Source organism: Melozone crissalis, unplaced genomic scaffold, assembly GCF_028551555.1.
Source record: "Melozone crissalis strain CALT ecotype California unplaced genomic scaffold, PUWL_Pcris_2 ptg000061l_1, whole genome shotgun sequence".
NCBI classification, from domain to species: domain Eukaryota; kingdom Metazoa; phylum Chordata; class Aves; order Passeriformes; family Passerellidae; genus Melozone; species Melozone crissalis.
Genome location: NW_026535839.1, coordinates 7960676 through 7979182, shown reverse-complemented (window position 1 = coordinate 7979182; position 18507 = coordinate 7960676). Strand labels below are relative to the sequence as shown.

Genomic DNA, 18507 nt, shown 5'->3' with positions numbered 1-18507 from the left:
AATGCTCCCTGCTGGGTAATGGGCTCAAAGATCACTCCCCAGGTTTATGAGAAATACCATTTTCAAGCAGTCACTAAACCAAAGTGCATTAATGATTATCCACATTCTCACAAGATCTCTAACTCAGTCAAATTAACACCATGCAGTGCAGGAAGGTCATAGGTTCCAGCAAGAACAAACAGAATGAGTGGAGAAAAAAGACAGTGAGCAAAATGAGAAGCAAGTTATAGCAAATAACAAGGAGGAAGGTCAGATGCCCCATTGTACAAATCAAGATAAACAATCTCTTTTAGTACTCTTCATAGAGAGACCAAAATACACAGATATTTGGTTCCCAAAATCTGACAACAGCAAAAAGGAAACAAAACCCCAGCTTAAAGCACTACAAGAATCATGTTTAAGATCTACTTCTCCTCCTTCCTGTATAAGCTGCCACAGGCTCTGCATCAGAACAAAGATAAATAATCCAAATAAATCCAAATTAACATCTGCTTTCTTAATTTTATTTTTTTTTTACATTAAGAAACTAAAACCAGAAAAAGGTCACTGAATGTGTACATATAAGCCATCAGGTTTGGGAAAATATTTACAGTATTTATAGTGGTTAAAAGTCTAATAAAGAGCACTTTCTCATTCACTTAATTTCTTTTTAACTGTTTCCTGCAGCTGTTCTGGTTTTACAGTCAAAATTCTCCTTCTTCTAAGGGATTCCTCCTTATCCTTCCCCACAAATTATTTACAATGCCAACCATAATTAATGCCTATTCATTTTTAATTAACCTTAAACATCTAGTAAAAAATGTTTGTCTCTTCAGGCTATCCAATTTAAACTCTCAAACATGCTGAGTTTGTCACTACTGCTGTGTTTACACATTCCAGAAGCAACCTAATACCTGTGAATAGTTAAACTGCAACTTTTTTAAAATGTAATTCAGACTAAAAATACGAAGCTTTATTACTGATAAAGATAATTGACTATTAAAATATAATTTCAACTACAAAACAGAATAATGATTCTATTATTACTTGGTATTTTACAGCTTCTTGCCATGAAGCAGAATGAAGCATGCAGCCAGCAGCTGAACACATTCCAATCAAAAATCCACTACCCATTCTTAGGCAGTGACTTACTTGTGATTTTCCCTGCATTTCTTCTGCTTTTAGTCACATTTTTATCATAAATTCCTCCTCACTCATCCCTACAAGTTCTTACATGCAGTGCCCATACCAAACACATGCTGCAGAGGGGAAGAGGTAAAACTCACCATCTGCAGAATGTAAACTCTAAGTACAAATAAAGCAATAAAACCTTGCATACTACAAGTAAAATATAAATCTGTGTATTAAGCAAGCACCAATAAGCTCTCAAATAAAAGTATGATTTTATGTTTACACATTCTTTTATGGGAATTGCTCTTAAAGCTGGGTCACCCTCCAACATTCCTGCCTACATCACATTTTGCAACTTCCAAACCTGCCCACGGCTCTCCAGCACCACAAGACAAGAAACAGTCCCAGGGTTTCCCATTGCAAGGATGGTACAGAACAGGTTTGGATCTACCAGTATGTAGATGCTTCTTATTTCTGCTGTAGAATTTACTGTTTAAAAACCACTTTACAGTTTCACTAAAATATGCTCTTTTTAACTTTCCCTGCATAAATCCACATACTTAATCTCATCTGATCCTACAGGCATTCCTCTGCTGAATTTGGGAACAGTTATTTTAACCCACATTTTACTATTATAAGAACTGCACCTACTTCTAAAGCTTCACTTTGCACACACCAACATTTATCTCAAAAGTCTGGCAGTTTCTCTCTCAGACAGAATAAATTACAATCCAAACCTTAAACCCAAACTCCAGGCAGAACCAAGTTACCTTGTTGATGCTGTAACATTCCTGGAATCTGAGAGACTCCCTGTCATATCTAGATGCACCACAGCTGGCCTCTCCACAGGTTTCTCTGTGCTGTCTTCTGGAAGTTCTTCTGACTGCTCAAGCTTTACATCTTCCTCTTCTTCCAAGAGATCATTGATCTAAAAAACATTTCATCAAAGTTAAGGGCTTGGAATGCTCCTTCCAAGAGGTCCAGGGAATTAAAAGATGAAAGTAACATGAAGAAGGAAATACCTTTCAATTTTAGGACAAAAACAGGCACACTAGACTTGCTTTTATGTAAAACTGTAAATTCTACACCATTAAAAAGCTGCTCTTGAACACTGGACAAAAACTGAAAAGCACAAAGCACCTCTGATGCCAAAAATGAACACAAGCAGAATGAAGAAACAATAAAATCCCAACCACACTGAAATAATGAACTACACAACCTTACTTCTTCTATGTCTAAAACTGATCATTCTCCTCTATTCCACAGGTAGCCTTACTCATGTATCAGAGCATTTTCAAACCCTCCTAGGGAAGGCAATACAGAAATCTATGAACCCAAACTTCAAAGCTCAGAATGAAAACTTACAAAGTTTCTGTGCTCTCGTCTATTTTTGTTTCTTTGTTTCCAAACACAGATGTTTTTACTGAAGCAGCAAAATATAGACAATTTAAAAAGCAAAACAATATAGCCAAGTGGTAACTCAGGACAGCAAACTTTATTTTTTAAAAAGCAACTATGTCTAAAACATGAAAAGGTAAAGAGAAAAAAGTGATTCTGTTTGAGTCCCAAGCTGCCTCTGTGACTGATTACTGATCTCCCAATCTTGCAAACCCAAAAATTAAAGCAGCAGCCTCAAGAAAATATGCTTTATAGCATCTGTCACCAGTGTAAAACAAAAACACTAAATTAAGAAAAATTGAAACTTCAGAAGTTTAAAATTACACAGAAGACAGAGAGAAGATATTGGTTAGTTTTTCAAAGGGGTGTAACGTGTTATATGGCACCACATCCCAGGCAAGAAATGTATTTATCCCTGATTTTCCTCTCTAATTGCAAGAGGATGTGCCAGTGAAGCAAAGGCAAGGCCACCCACACACTGGGGCAGCTGCTGTGCCCTGCAGGGACAGCGGCCCGTCTGTCCCACCGCTCTGGCCTCACACAAGTGCACTGTTGACATCTGCTGGAGACACCGCGAAATTAAAGGGACACCCCACCAGCCCTCGAGCTAAGGGAAAAAACAAACAAAACCACACACCAAACAGATTCTGTACTTAGGAAACCCTTCTGCTGAAACACACCAAGGCACAGCCAAGGCAGCAATTTCAAAGCATGAGAGCACAGAGCAGCTCTGGTTTACAGAGCAGTGATCCCAACCCAGTGACTCCTCCAGCTGCAGGAGCCCCAGCCCAGCTTTGCTCAGCAGCTCCCTGCCTGCAGCAGGGCTGGGGCAGCTCTCAGTGCCAGGTTCCTGCTGTGCAGAGGGGCAGAGTTTGCCCCAGGAGCTCTCACAGCACAGATTCCTGCAGGGAGCTTTGCAGAGGGGCAGAGTTTGCCCCAGGAGCTCTCACAGCACACACTGCTCACTCCAGAAGCTGCTGCCCAGCCTGGCACACCAGATCAGCACCTACTGCAGGGGAGAGGAAGCAGCCAAGTGCCCCAGTACTTGCCTTACCTGTCTTGCTAGAGGAGGGGTTTGTGAAACAGGCTGTAAAATTCAGTACTCTTTGTTACCTACCTTAGCAACTGCTTATTTTCCCCTTTTTCCTCTTTACAGAAAATCCATCATTTTCAACTCTTAGAATCAGAAACACCATTCAAAAACTTTGGCACAGGAAAGCACCACTGATAACATCAAGTGGAGTGTGAGACCCTGCATGTTCCTGTAAGACACACCTAGAAACACTCTTGACCAAGACCAACAACAGAGTTGTTCTTCATTTGATCAAAAAACAGTTCTTTACTCCTAAATTGGTAATTAGGAAGCTGTTTATAAGTGTCTGTGTTGGGCAGGATATCACTGTTGGTTTAGCTCCTATGTATTTTTCTATACAGTACAGCTACACTTACTATAAAATCAAGAATTTCACAACCATTAAGAAAATGTCAGGTTTTGTCAGTTTGCAAGAAACTTCTAAGTCATACTAAAGAACCTGTATTTCAATAAATCTTTCATAAATATAAATGTGTATAACAGTTAAGTGGTAACATATAGCCATTCAAAATATTCTTACCTGCTCAGTTATTGAGCTTAAATCATTAGTAGATGAAAAATCTTCCTCTTCATTTTCAAAAAACTCATAGTAGTTCTCCAGAAGTCCTGCCATTATTCTGCTTACTAGTTCCTGTTCTTTCAGATCCTCCACATCTGTGTAAATGCTAAAGATTTCAACACTGTTTTAGTTTAAAAATCTAAATGCAACATTTCCCCAAAGAACACCTCTGAAAGTCTCCTACGACTCAGTGCTGTACTTCACACCATTGCCCCCTACCCATTCTGAACACACAGAACTTTAGGCATGCCCTCACACTAGTGCCTTATAAAGCTTTATACCATTTTATATTTAAAAATCATGAATTAGCAACTATTCAGTCAATTAAATTTTCATGAGGAGCATTTAAAAGTCAAATATTTTCCTGTGGAGAGGAAACAACAGTTTAAGCTGGTACTTTACCAGCCTTTTCCCAGAACTGTATTTGTGCTACAAATAGTACCCTTACATACTACCACTAAAATATTTGAACCTCAGAATAAATACAGTAATGCAAGCATCAAAACAGTGGTTTCTCATGCCACAGCTCAGAGACAAGCTGCTGTTTAAATCTCAGCAAAAATTGTAAAACCAAACTGGGGTGAGAGAGTGGGTGGGAACAGAAAAGGATTCTGCCTGAAACATATTGTGCACTTTATTCCTGTTGCTCAGGGACCAGGAATGACTTCAAATTACAAAGGGACACTCAAATTCCCACAGAAACAGCGAATTAACTTTTATAATTAACTTACTGAAAAACATCCGGGCCAAAGACTGCAGCTAAAGAACTTGCTGACCAAATTTCTTCATGATGTGATGCTACGTTGGCTAAAAATTTACACAGAAACTTTAACAAACTGTAATTAACAGGTGGAAGCTGCTGCAAGAGGAACCTCAACTTTCTTCCAAATTCATCTTCATTATTATAATCTGAAAAAGTAATAAAAATATTTTAGTCACAAAGAAGGTATCTTTTCCTATTTGACAGTAATCAGCTTTTTGCCTCTGACAACTACTTACTTCTGAAAAGACAACTGATTTGATCAAACCACAACCTAAAATGTGAAAACTTTCTTGCATTTGTTCATAATCCACCACATTCTCTTCTGCACGTTTTCCCCATTAATGCCCACTCAAATTCCTGATTTCAGAGGGCAAACTCTGAAATGTTTTTGTTTTACCGTTGTTACATAACAGCAGCTCCACAGAAGAGCTCTAGAGACAGCAACAGCTCCAACAGCGAGTTAACTGCCATCAACTTAAATTTTCTTTTAGCAACAAGCTGCTTTGACACCTTTTCCTTTACAAGCATCCCATTCTCACCACTCTACCTGCTTTTATAACACTTAACTGATAAATCCAAGCTATCTCAATGTAATCATCTTCACAGTGCTCAGATTGAAGCTTGCTGATTCAATTTCAGATCTGAGAAAGGGTCACCATAAAATCTCCTCTTTCTCACCCCATTTAACTATACTCTTCATCAAAATATGTCCCCATAAATCTTATTTGTTACCTCATCAGCCTTACAGGCAGCAAGGTTCAAAGATTTACAGCTGTTTGTACCTAACTGAGAAATTTCATCTATAGGAAAAGAAATGTCAGGAAAGCAAAATGGGAGAAAAATTGATACAAAGAGGCCTCTCTCTCTTTCTCAGACACTTGAAAACTCTTGTAAGATCAGTTAGAGAGGGAAAAGCATGCTTGAAGATGATGAACCATCTCTGCCCCTCTAGATGAGAGAGCAGACACATCCTAGTCCTTGATATCACAGCAAAGAGTGAGTAAATTCCCTGTTGAGCATGTACAGGAGCACCAAGCAGGATCTGCAGGATTTCATTTGCTCAGACACAGTCAACACCTACAGCAGCTGAATACAGGCAACCAAGCACAGAAAATGGTCGTCCAAACATGACACATTAAAACGAACATTTCATTGACAGCTCTTACTCTAGAAATTGCACTTTGGAAACAGAACAGGAAAAAAAAAGTACATTAACAATGTAGACTTTTACAAGAAGACCACAGCAAGGTGATAATGAGACCACTCTGAACAGGCCCATCTCCATGTTTTGTTTAAGCAATCCCTCCTGAAACTTGAGTTCTAAACAACCAGCGACCCAAAAGCAGAACGTTCTTACCCCTAACTGAAGTCCTCTGGCACTAAAGCAAGGACACAGGGACACGTGCTCTGGGATGGCCACATTCACACCCCAATTAGCCAAATCACCTCTCTTTGAGGAGCCACCTGCCTGCAATGAGCTCCTAACGATGCACACAGGCCACTCCCTGCTGTGTGATGAAGGCATCCTGAGAACTGAGCCTGACCTAACTGCAGAACTAACACAGGGCTCAACAATTACCACCACCTTCTGCAGGTCTTTAAGCAATTCCTCTGCCTCAAATGCAGCTGATGATGTAATTCTGAAAACTGACTGAGATGTCTATCAGACAGGCAAAACCCAGTTAGAGAAAATCAAAAGTCTCATTTTAGCATCTGAAAGCACGGTTTAAGTGTTCATGTGGTTTGATTTCCTTGTTACAGATAACTTTAAATTTTTCTGAAATAACTTTTACACTTTTAAAAAGTCAGTAAAGTCAATAAGCTGCAAGTTTAAGTGATGTTTCTCTATATATTTAACAAAAGGGAACTAAATGGGGACTTGCATGCTAGAAACAATCCATATGTAAACCTATCCACAGTGATCTATTCAAAGATGAGAGTTAAAAAACAATTTTCACACTAGATTTTACAGTCATAGAAGGGAATTCTGCTGTCACACCAAGTGAATATACTTCAGTCCTATTTCCAGTCCTGACAGATAACACTGCCAAAGTGCACAGCAATATTATCACTCTTACTATTACACAGAGCACCAAAGACACCTTGGTGCCGCTACAAATCTCAGTTCAATACTGGGTTTTACTCTTAAAATCATCAAATAAAAACACTGAATCAAAAAGAGTTATTACCTTGAGAAAGTTGCATCAAATGTATGTGCAAACTGCCTGGAATAACTGGCTCTGGAAGTTCTTGAAGAAAAAATCTAAGAAGGCTGATAGCTGAGGGTACATCTGCTTCTTTAACCAGGTCCACATCTTCTCCATTATCGTATCGTTGCCGGAGCCACTCCACTGTCTCAGCATTCCCATTGACTTGGAAAAGTCCTTCTTGTTCCAGACCCCCTGAGTCAGGAGAAAAAATGCAGAAATAAACTTTCAACTCTGGTATGGACAAATATATTGGAGAAAATTGTGATAATCAGCTACGCACAATTCCCATACTGACTGAAACATTTTCTGGACAACAGTTTTGCACAGTTCCCTTCCCAACACACACATTCATGTGTCCAGTAACAATAAAATAACATGGGACATGTTAGCAGTACCTAAAGCACAGCATTTCCTATGAGGTGCCCTGCAGAGCTGACTACATTACTGTGATACACATAACAGAAGGAGCAAAGAAAGGAAGTAACCCAAAACAAGCAAATCACATCCAGCTGAATAATTAACTTCAGGAACAAGTACTCCTCAAACCCCACAATCTATTCTGTAGCAATGACAGTGAAATCCATTATTTTAAAGAAGGCAAGGTGATACATACCATGTTCCTCAATATAGTCCACGACATGGCGGACTATGAATGGAACCTCATTGTCTGGTTGCCCTTCTTGCTGCAGCTCATCAAGTGGAATTCCAAATATTTTGTTAGCAAGAACAGAGTTGCAGTTACTCAAGGAAGGGGAGGAGCTCTTCCTCATATCTTTTTGCAGCCAAAAATCAAAGCTGTCTTTTCTGTCAATAGGAGAAATTAGAACCAAAAGGCTCAGTTCAATGTATGCTTTGGAAAGCATTAACCTGTAACACAAAGTGCTTTAATTACCTAATGCAAACACTCTCTAGTCTGTCTCCATTCATGCACTGCTGTAATGGACAGTTCTGTAATGTCCCCAAACACAGCCAGCTCAATAAATGACTACCACTGAGGTGTTCTGTCCAGCCCTCAACAGAGGACTGAGAAGAATGTATACAGCAGGAAGGAAAATGCAGAAAATTCTAGTTACCACATTTCTAATTAAGTTCTAAGGTATTTTGGTAAGTTCCTCAGTACTTTTTCTGACAATATTTAGTAGCCAGGCTCTCAGAACTCAATACAAAAGCCTCTCAACAGGAAATGAAACCAGTGGATCACACCAAACCAAAACTCTAATTTCAATCATATGAAATTATTAAGTATTTTGTGATACTCAACTGGGCTGTAATAATTTTAAAATATACTTGGCATTTTCTGGTCTACATAATAAAGCTTTCAACACCTGCATCAAATTAAAATTTTTACTGAACAGAAAACCCCCAAAGCTAGTTTCTAGATGCTCAGTGATACCATTCTATCATGCAGAAGCTTGAGCTTCACTTGCAAGTCTTTGCTTGATAAAGGATCTAGATCGATAACAAAGGGCAGTGTAAGTCAGTCAGGCTGTAATCCTGTCAAAACCAAAATACTTCTCCTAGGAAAGAAAAAACTGTCCTTTCAAAATAACTAATAAAAAGAAAAGAAAACATACTTGCTTAAATGCCAGCAGTCACTTTGACAGAAGCTGGCACATAGAACATGAAGTAAATGCTGTTAGTCAAAGCACTGCAACCAAACTAAAATTCTCTGTTTACCAAGAGGTAAATTCTAATAGATCAGACATTCTGAAATTCACATTTGCTTTTCTTTCTTTTTCTCCCCCCAGCAAAGCAAGTTAAGAAACCCACCTCAGAGTACTTAAACAGCCGAGTGTGAAAAACGCTTTCTGCGCCAGCTGCCCTCACTGACCAAGCATTCTTCTGTCATTTATGGTTGTTTAAGATTATGGCAAAAGATCAGCCTGTAGTTCCTCATTGAAGAATAGCAGAACTCGATCAGTACTTCAGCAGTTAATCTGAAAAGAAGGAAAATATTATTAGATCATAAAGTTTTCAACAGTTTTCAACTCAGTCAGGAATCCAAACATCACGTTAGAGGAATTCTTGTCAAATCATCAGTTTCTTGTTCTGAACAAGAAAGCATAAAGCCCACATTAGCACAGCTTATGAGAGAGCCCCTAAAAGAAGCAAATCCCTCTTTTCAATTATGAGTTAACCAAATCTGAAGTGAAAGTTAGCATTGGACATCTAAGTCTTAACAATTATGAAATAATTTGCAGACTCATTCAATCCTCTTCCAAAGAATCAAGGAGAGTTAAGTAGGTTACACAGAGTGTTTTAAAGTACCTACCATGCTAAAATATTTAATGGCTATGAAATTTTTAGAATGATCTCAGGCACTGGTCTAATACAACATCTTTAAACAGCAAGAGCAAAACCTAAATCCTAACTAAGGAACCTTTACAGTCAAGCAGTTTTTGATGGTACTGATCATCCTTTCTAGGAAGTTATTACGTGTCCTAACTGCCAGTTCAGAGTCCAAGTGATCATCAGGTCTGGATACGGGAAGCAACTTCACCATGTCAGATTCCACAGAACCACCCACACTTTTGCCACCTTTCATTTAGAATCCAGATTATCTGGACATTTTTCACGTTCTCAGCTCTCAAAATAGCTACAAACCACAGTAAATTGCCTTTCTGGTTTTCTGTGGTATTAAAAACTTAAATTGCAGCTTCATGGCACAGTGGAGCCAACGTAATGCCCAGAATCAGTCAGAGTCACATCAGCCCCTTGATCTCCCCACTGCCTGCTCTAAATAAACTCAAGCAACTGTGATTGGGCAAAAGCAGCTTGTGACACACACATAACCACAACACTCATCACCAAAACTAGATAACAAAGAGGCTTTCCCCAGCTTCAAAACATTCACTGAAACCTTTTGTTTCATAACTGGAGATTGATATGACAGCCTGGAGACAAGTACCTTCCCTCCCTTTGTTCTCCCACAGCTCCTGCTTCTGTTCCACATCAGGACAAATAAACTTGATCTTCACTTGCAAATTCCTGACAACCAAGCCCTCTGTTTTCAGTACCAAAATGCCAGACCATTCATTAGCTATCACAACAGGAGCCCAGAGTACTCCCAGCAGTTTGAATAAAGCAGTTTTGCTGCTCTCAACCCTCCTCAAAGTGCATCCATGTGCTGAGGGAGCTGGTCATAAGCTCTATGTAAGACTGCTTCCACCTCCTCAGCATTTCCTTGCATTGAGGCCTAGAGGAAAAAATATTTCAGGCTTAGAAGTGTTTAAATGGTCTCTGTCCATTGCCTTGTATTACACACAGGCTGTAAATCTCTTAAGCCTCACACAAGTGAATCCTGCTCTGAGATCAGGGCTCCAGGTGAGCTGACAACAGAAAATGAAGGGTTATACTCTAGTCAATGGATTTTACTTTTTTTTTTTTCACTCTATCATGTTCAAATCTGTTATTGCAAATTCTTGGTTACTAAAAGATCCTACCAGGTTCCACCAATGGAGCAGTTGCAATTCATGACCTCCTATAATTTATGGAGGCCTGGTACAGCCATTTTTATTTATTATTCTGGTATTTTAAGAGAAAGTCAACATAATCTTTGCATGGAAGTAGATTTCAATCAATCCAAACATATCAAGCAAAATTTAAAATATGAAGTTGCACACAGTCCATTTTCTCAAGCTCTACCAAAGCCAGCTTGTCCACAATGAACAGAAAACCTCTCACTGGCCAGCTGAGGGGTTAAGGGCAGCTGGGAGAAAACCTTTGATGGATCTGCCACAATGCTTCAGGCTGACTAACTAAAACCAACAAACCTTCAAAACAAACATCACCTAATAAAAAGGCCAAATTAGAAGTAACCACTTCTTCGTAATTCTGCACCAATTGAACAATCTTGCAGCCCAGCTTTCTCAGCAGAGGCAACTTTGTGCTCAGTTCACAGACATGAAAGCTCAGCAGATGAACAGGCTGCCTGAATATTAATTTCATTCAAGAGGCATGAAAAAAAGAAAAAGAATACAAACTTCTATTTTAACTGGCTTGGCAAGGTAAGAACGAAGTTGAAACAGCCTGATTGTCTCATTGTTAGAGCAAAACCGGATTTACAACCCAGGTTTATACTTTGAAGAAAGCTTTATATGGCTTATTGTCACCCAGAAAAATTAGTGAAAGCCTCATTTTCACCTTCTCAGACACACACATTTCAATATATCATTATACACAACAATCTATTTTCAGAGCAGTTCAGTCTTTTCCCTTTTAGTTCAGGCTTTGCTATCTCCACAGCCTGTGATACAATTCATCTGACATTTACCAAATGTAGAAAGAGCTAGAAACTCTGAGAGTTATTCAAGTTATTTCAGCAAGTTTTACTTCCTGCTATTTCCAACATTGTAAAAGCTGTTAATAATTGAACATTTTATCTGCCCTTTTTCTGTGGATCAGAAGCTTTCCTGCTTGCCCTCCCGTGACTCAGGAAGTGCAGCACGTCACTGCAGGCACACGAGAACCAGGACAGGACATGCAACCTCCAGGATTATTTCCAGAGTCTTTCACAAATTCTAAGCAATGCTGTGAAGTTTTTTAATTTTTTTTTTTTTGCCCCAATCAAACAAGAGCTAACCCACTCATTCCACTCTTACTTCTTCTGCCCGTATTATCCTGATCCTTCTGAGCACAGATTTCTCCCTCATAATTTCATGCCCTAAATGCTTCACAAGTTCTATCAAGAAAAAGACAAAAAAATAGCAACTAAAAAAAAAAAAAACCACACAAAAGAAAACTACCTAGCTTGAGTTTAATTATAAACGTTCTGGTTGCATTTTTTCAATCTACTTCCCCTGCTTGTTACTACAAACATTTAAAAACATCCTTAAGCTACAATCATGTTCTACAAAACATAAATGCAGGAAAGTAAAAATACACCTTATTATAACCACATATTACACCACAATTTTACAAGGGACTGAAAAAACTTACTATGACCTTTGCAACATGTTGAGCCCAAGCATCTCAAATGAGGGTAAAACACAGAGTTCTGTTTTGTATTGTGGATTTCAGTGCTCTCTGGCATTATTTAAAAAAATTTGGGTTGCTTTTTTTAATTAAGGCAAGTTCTTCATAGGGTCTGCTGGGAAAACAGCACCATGAGCTTCATTCTGCCATCATAACAGCATTCAGTTATCTTGGCAACTGGAGAAGTATTTACACCCACACATGAAATGCCACTAAAAACCCCACAGAATACATGGCTAACTGCTGATATTTGAGGAATACACATGAAAACTTAGATTTACATTTAGTTCAGCTTTTACATTAATGACTGAAGTACAAATAATATATGGGCATCATTTTAAATGAAAGTCCTCAGGGTTCCACCACCTTTCCTTAAAACAAAGGAATGAAGCAACAAGCAAAAATAAACAAAGAAAGGCTGCAAACTGAAACTGTGCCATAGGAATGAAAACATTAATTCTGTGTGTACAATGTCTGCCACAAGTCTCAACTATTTCAGCAATTCTTTTATTTGTTCATTTTATGTAGCAAGAAATTCATATTGTCTCTGAAACAAACCCAAAGCTAACATTGACTGCTGTTTTGCTCTGTTTTAATATATTATTTCATGGCATTAGCAAACATTGCCAGGGAATATTTGTTTTTAATACATAAAAGTAAAAATTAAGATTTTTATATAGGGAAAAAAGCAACAAAATGGCTCATCCCAGCTTCTCAGGAATCACACCTCGAGTTTTTTGGCTTTTTCAGCTGCAGTGCTGTGACCCTGTGAACCATCACATGCCTGCAAACCGAGTCCTAACAGATCACAGTGCACAGAGATCAATGCTCCTTGTCTGCAACAATTATTTACAAACTAAATTCCACAAAAACATTCGATTTTGATTTCTTCCTCTAGATTTGATGAAGAAAAATAATGTATTATGTTTACTTATAGACAAAACCTGTGATATCCCCCTGGCTGCCTACAGCAAACATACTGTCAATCCAAATAAATAACTGATTTTTTTTTTTGGCTAAGTTGGAAATTATCAAATTTTAAACAGATTTTCTAAGAAGAATTTCTAAATGCTGGCCAAAAGCTAAGAGCCAGATTGCAAGGTGGAATCCCAGGAACTCTCCTCATGACATCACCCAGAGGCAGCTGCCAGGCAGGGCAGAGCAGGGAGCCCTCCCTGGGCACCTCCTGAGTCCCAGCTCTGCAGAGCACACGGAGCCACTCACTGACTGCTGCGCTTATTTCTGCCTCCAAAAACGGCACCCAGCACTCCTCATCTCACTCTTTAGTTTTGCTGAGTTAAAAGGAAACTGAATTTTGTAACAATTAGCACTGACTGGTTTTCATGCCATTTGTATACTCAAATTACTGTGAGCATTCCCAATGGATGAAGTGCTTTTGGGCAAAAGAGATTTTCCTCGTCTGATTTTCAGCTTTTGTTCAGCTAACAAGTAAAACCAGAGCAGTTTGCTTGTTTGAAATAGTCCAGTCAAAATTGAAAAGATGGCCAGGCTGGGGAGGGGGCATGGCTTGCAGTAAATTTATACAAAAGACAAACTGAAATTAATCCCACAAACAGAACTCTACAGGACACAGAAAGGACAAATTTGTCTCAAGAGTACAGTAAAAGGCATGTAGAGATGTGTTAGTGCTTGAAAAGACACAGAACATCCTCTATGTAAAAGAATAATCACATTTAAGTACTCATTAATACATTTGAAAGTCAAAACAATAATTATTTAAAATAAAAGTTTTAAAACCAGCAAGATCAGCTTAAAATAGACTCTTAAAGCAAGATTTCCTCTTTCTGGCTCAGTGAAATCAGCTATCAAGAGGTATTTTAGCCACAAGTCTAGACTGGCAAATTGGGCTAGTTATTATTTTAAATTTAATAAGCTGGTCTTCTTAAGAACACAATCCCCATCCCCATTAAGGCATACTGTTTGAAATTAGGTAGAACTACAAAATTTCACTTGCAGTGTTGAAGGAATCCATGTTAGAGTGAATTTCTTCCCAAGCAGATGCGACTTTGCTGCTCCCTTTGTTTCTCATTATGGTTCCCAACTCTTCACTGCCCTGTTTGCTTTCTGGTTAAGCAGGAATCAGAAGGCAACCAGCCCACTGCAGTTTTGCACACAATCAAAAAGGAGTCAGCAGAAGCATGAACAGCAGCTCTCTCATTAATGAGCACTTTGTCTGTGTATGCCCTCACATGTGCATTCACACACACACACTAAACCTCAGTGCTGTTAAACAGAAATTCTCCATCGTTTGCCACCAGCACTTCTGAGATGGTCTCAAAACCACTCAACTGACAAAATACTGCTTATACTGACACAGCAAGTAGAAGCACAAAAAATGCACCAGAAGATTTAGAGGAATGCAATTCTAATGCAATTTTTGTTCCCTGGGAATGTGGCAGCAAGCCTTCTAATTTACAAATTAGAACAATTTAAATTAAGCCTTTATGTCGTTTCCATGCAAGAAACAAACAAAACACCTCATGAAAACTCCTCTGGAAGAGATATAACTAAAACTAATAGAATTTTGGATTTTGTGGGGGTTTTTTATTTATTTACAAGCCAAGAAACCATAATACTGATTAGTATTTATTTTCCAGTCATTAAAGTTTAGTCTACAATTTCAGCTGACAGAACCTGAGCACATTCTGAAAACGCCCATCGTTCACAGACCTTCATAAGAGACAGATCCAACCTATTACAAAAACCCCAAATACAGTGACTGATTTAAGAACATTCCAAAAATATTCTACACTTTTAAAGAACAAGCTAGGAGGTCATCAAAATGTTAGCTGATTTTGATAAGCAAAAAGAATGTTTTATATTCACTTACTAGATAAAATCCAAAGGCTTTTTACCAGCATTACAGCAACTCAGAATCCTCCAAGTACATTGTAGCAAGAAAATAAAACCATCAGCGATCCCAGAAAAAGTAGATGTTTGCTCAGTGCTCACACCCACCACCACACACTGCCAGATTTGCTCTCATCTGCTGCTGCCAATGCACATGTGCAGAATTCTAAAGAAACTTCCTGCTCACACAGATCCCATCACACTCTTAACAACAGTAGTTAATAAATAAAAAGGCTTTTGTATCTTGTGTAACAGCTAATTATATGCATCCTACTCACCACCCCCCAATGCAAAGCTCTACTCCATAAGCACACAAATCTCACTGCCCCTGCATCAGATAGTGCAGAACCTGGCTGCAAGGGCATTATTAAAGTACAGTAAAGTAACAGACAGGAAGAAATTATCAGCAAAACTATGCAACTTGCAAGCTTCACGTTGTAAAACCAAAGCAGTTTAACAATTGTCACTGCTGTTAAAAAAGACTTTGGAACAGAAGCCAAGCTATCTCAGAGACACCAAAAAAGCAAACTATAAATATATAATGCACTTAATTCATTATACATAAGTTATCCTATTACATACATTTATCATCAGTTTGTTGCTCCCCTCCCAAACAGGTCAGCAGAAACACAAACTGGAACTCAGCAATCACAAAATGGTTCACAGCCCCTCGATACCCAAACGCTGCCTCTGGCAGAGCCTCGAGCACGTGCCACCAAAATAAAGGACAGGCTCAGCACCCCCACTGCAGGAGAGAGACATTTCAACCAAGAGTTCAGTGCTGCAGCAATGATTCTCTGAATTTCAAGAGATGGGGAAAGAAAAAAAAAAAAGACCCAAAAAACCCACAAAAAAACGGTCTGGTACTGAGGTCCTCTGTCAAAACTTGATTATGACTAAATTTGAAGAAATCACAAGGTTAAGAGTTACACTGCAGACTAAAATTAAGTAACCTGATTATATTTCTAGAGTGCCAAGACAACAAAAGATTTCATTAAATATAAAGTTCAGCAGAAAGGAGAGAAAACCTTTCAAAAATACACACTTAGAAAAGGGTATAAAGGAAGAAAGAACCACATTGATAAGATTGCAGCTCTCACCTTTTCAGTTTTGTCCATGTGTTATTATCCTACACAGCTGAGCACAAATTTTAATCCTAGCACACTGCAGGGAACAGTGAACAGAAGAGCCACATGAGGAGAGCTGCCAGCAGCACTGGAACCTGGACAGTCAGTGCAGGGCTCCCACCACATCCAGGGCTCACATCCAGCACATGCCCCACCCAAATGTCCTCACAAATGTCCAAACAGTGAAGAAAATAAAAACCATTTAAAGCTCTCTATAGGAAAAAGCCTCTGCAACCAGAGTCTTTTTTGTTACAAGCTGTTTGAACACAAACATAAAGCCCTATCTGTGTTTTAAGCTGAAATGGCACATTTTTCTTTTTTTCTTAAGACAAATATACAGGATTTCACACATTCACAGGGGAAAGACCACAAGAGCAGAACTGTTAATATCACAATAGAACTATTTTCACTAATCAGAATATGGGCCTGCAAAATATTACCCATTTCTTGTAGGGAATGACTCCACCCATATGTTGCAAACTTAACAGGTTTTGACCTTCAAACTGTGTTTTTAAGACTTCAAAACAAACCAGCTCCACAGGAAAAAAGAAAAAAATCTTGGTAGAAGATGCAGTAACAAATATATTATGTTTTAGGGTGCAATAATCCACAGAATTCACTTGAACCAACTGAACTTCCACAAATCTCAAGAGCTGGCTATCAAGCCAGTACAAACTGTAGATAAATCTGAATTTACCATGCCTTGAGACAGCTAGTCATTCTCAAACAAAATTTCTGATCTCTCACCTTACAGAAAATAATAGTCATCAAGACTGAATTGCTCAATTATACTGATTTTCCAGGGAGCAATGTGAAATTCCTGTATTCTCTGTCTGAATCCAATTGTGACAAGAGACACAGAGCCCCTCTGCTGAAAAACTGATACAGCCATCACTTTACACACTGCATGACAAGTAACAACCTCCCCCTTCTGTAGCCCTTCACAGAAGATTTAATATTCCTTCATTTCTGTATCCCCCTCCTCATATGTTTTGGATAAAATGTTATTTACAGTCTGAATTTATCAATAAATATACAACTAGGCCTGCAATGCAAGGAAAAAAAGTTGAAAAAGTTTCCATCCTTCATTCTCACAGATGGAAATGATGAATTGGCCTGCACTAGTTGATTCACAGGAGATTTTTGTGAGCTAATATGGCAGTGGGGTTAACCTGCTGTGCACGGAATTAAAGGACAACTTGAACCAACATCACTTCCTCCTCCATGCAGCCACAGCTTCTTTTGTGGGGGATGGGGGAAAAAAGAGAATCACCACATAAAAATATAAAATATCCAAACTAAAAAAAAAAAAATCACCCCAGACTTGGTGGGTTTTTCTTACTTTCCCCCTGGAAAGGGGCATCACTGCTCAGCTGTAGCATTTGAGCAGAAATTAAAAGGCTGAGTATTAGAGAGGAAAAAACTCTACCCCATAAAGCCTTCCCACGCAGCAAGCAGGGACTCAAAACTTTCTGCTGTCTGCTCCAAACACACAGAATATTTCTCCAGCCTCACCTGCTTTTCAAACATGCCATTATATACATTAGAGAGCAATGCTTCACTGCTTGCACAGGCTCTCAGGGTAGGAGCCACACATGAGAAATGTTAAATTCAGTCTTTATGAGTGCAAGAAGATCCTCCAGTGTTTCAATCAACACAAAAACGAAGTGCCCAAACTAACACAGAGCAGATAAAAATGATCATTTGCCAAACTCAGATGTTTTGACATGTTGTTCATGTCAAAATCTGCAAGCATTAAAAGCTACCAGGAGCATCTCCGAGTCAGTTTCCTTAAATGCGACCATGGGACACTCTACTTGATTGATTTTTCTAAAACAATACTGTAAATTTCCAGTTTGATGCTTTCAAAGCATTGAGGTATTTAATTCCTTATTGTTACATAGTCGAGACAAGGAAAGAATCCCTATGGAGCCAAACAATGTACAAAATACAGACAAAGAAGATTAAACAAGATCTTAAAAATCTTCAAGTCTATACAACAAAGAACACATAAAGCAATTTACTAGTTATGAGCAGTAAAAAAAAGAAAGAAAACAAAATAGCTAAACTGCTTATAATATAGGCCAACAAATCAGCTTTCTATTCTTTTTATACTGCAGATTAAACTGCATGGAAGACAGGAAAACTTCAAACCTAAACACTAATCCAGTTTAACAATTTGTTCTAAATTCACAAACTAACAATTCCATCCCTGAGGACATTCAGGAACACATGCCAAAAAAAAATAAACAACTGTGTGTTCTTCATATATTCACTTTCTTTTTTTTTTAATATGCAAGAGTTATAATGTGGAATTTACTTTCTTCATCTGTTACCTCTTTTCCCCATCTTGAGCCTGGCAGCAGTAAGAAATTTTATACAAATTTCTTAAAATGCAGCCA

The 18507-nt window shown here is 38.5% G+C and overlaps 1 protein-coding gene across 5 annotated transcripts in view; it reads right to left on the bottom strand.

Annotated features, from left to right (window-relative positions):
• FAM13B (family with sequence similarity 13 member B) overlaps positions 1-18507 on the bottom strand; it is a 44043-nt gene that overhangs the window by 24622 nt on the left and 914 nt on the right. For 4 of the 5 annotated variants that reach the window (XM_054287732.1, XM_054287728.1, XM_054287731.1 and 1 more), the window contains exons 2-7: positions 8904-9070; positions 7747-7937; positions 7113-7325; positions 4892-5069; positions 4122-4266; positions 1881-2038 (exon numbers count right to left, since the gene is read on the bottom strand). In XM_054287732.1, coding sequence (XP_054143707.1) covers positions 1881-2038; positions 4122-4266; positions 4892-5069; positions 7113-7325; positions 7747-7903 — 851 coding nt within the window. In that variant the 5' untranslated portion in view covers positions 7904-7937; positions 8904-9070. Of the gene's footprint in view, positions 1-1880; positions 2039-4121; positions 4267-4891; positions 5070-7112; positions 7326-7746; positions 7938-8903; positions 9071-14958; positions 15032-18507 lie in introns of those variants that run through there. The other variant, XM_054287730.1, reaches the window with a different exon arrangement.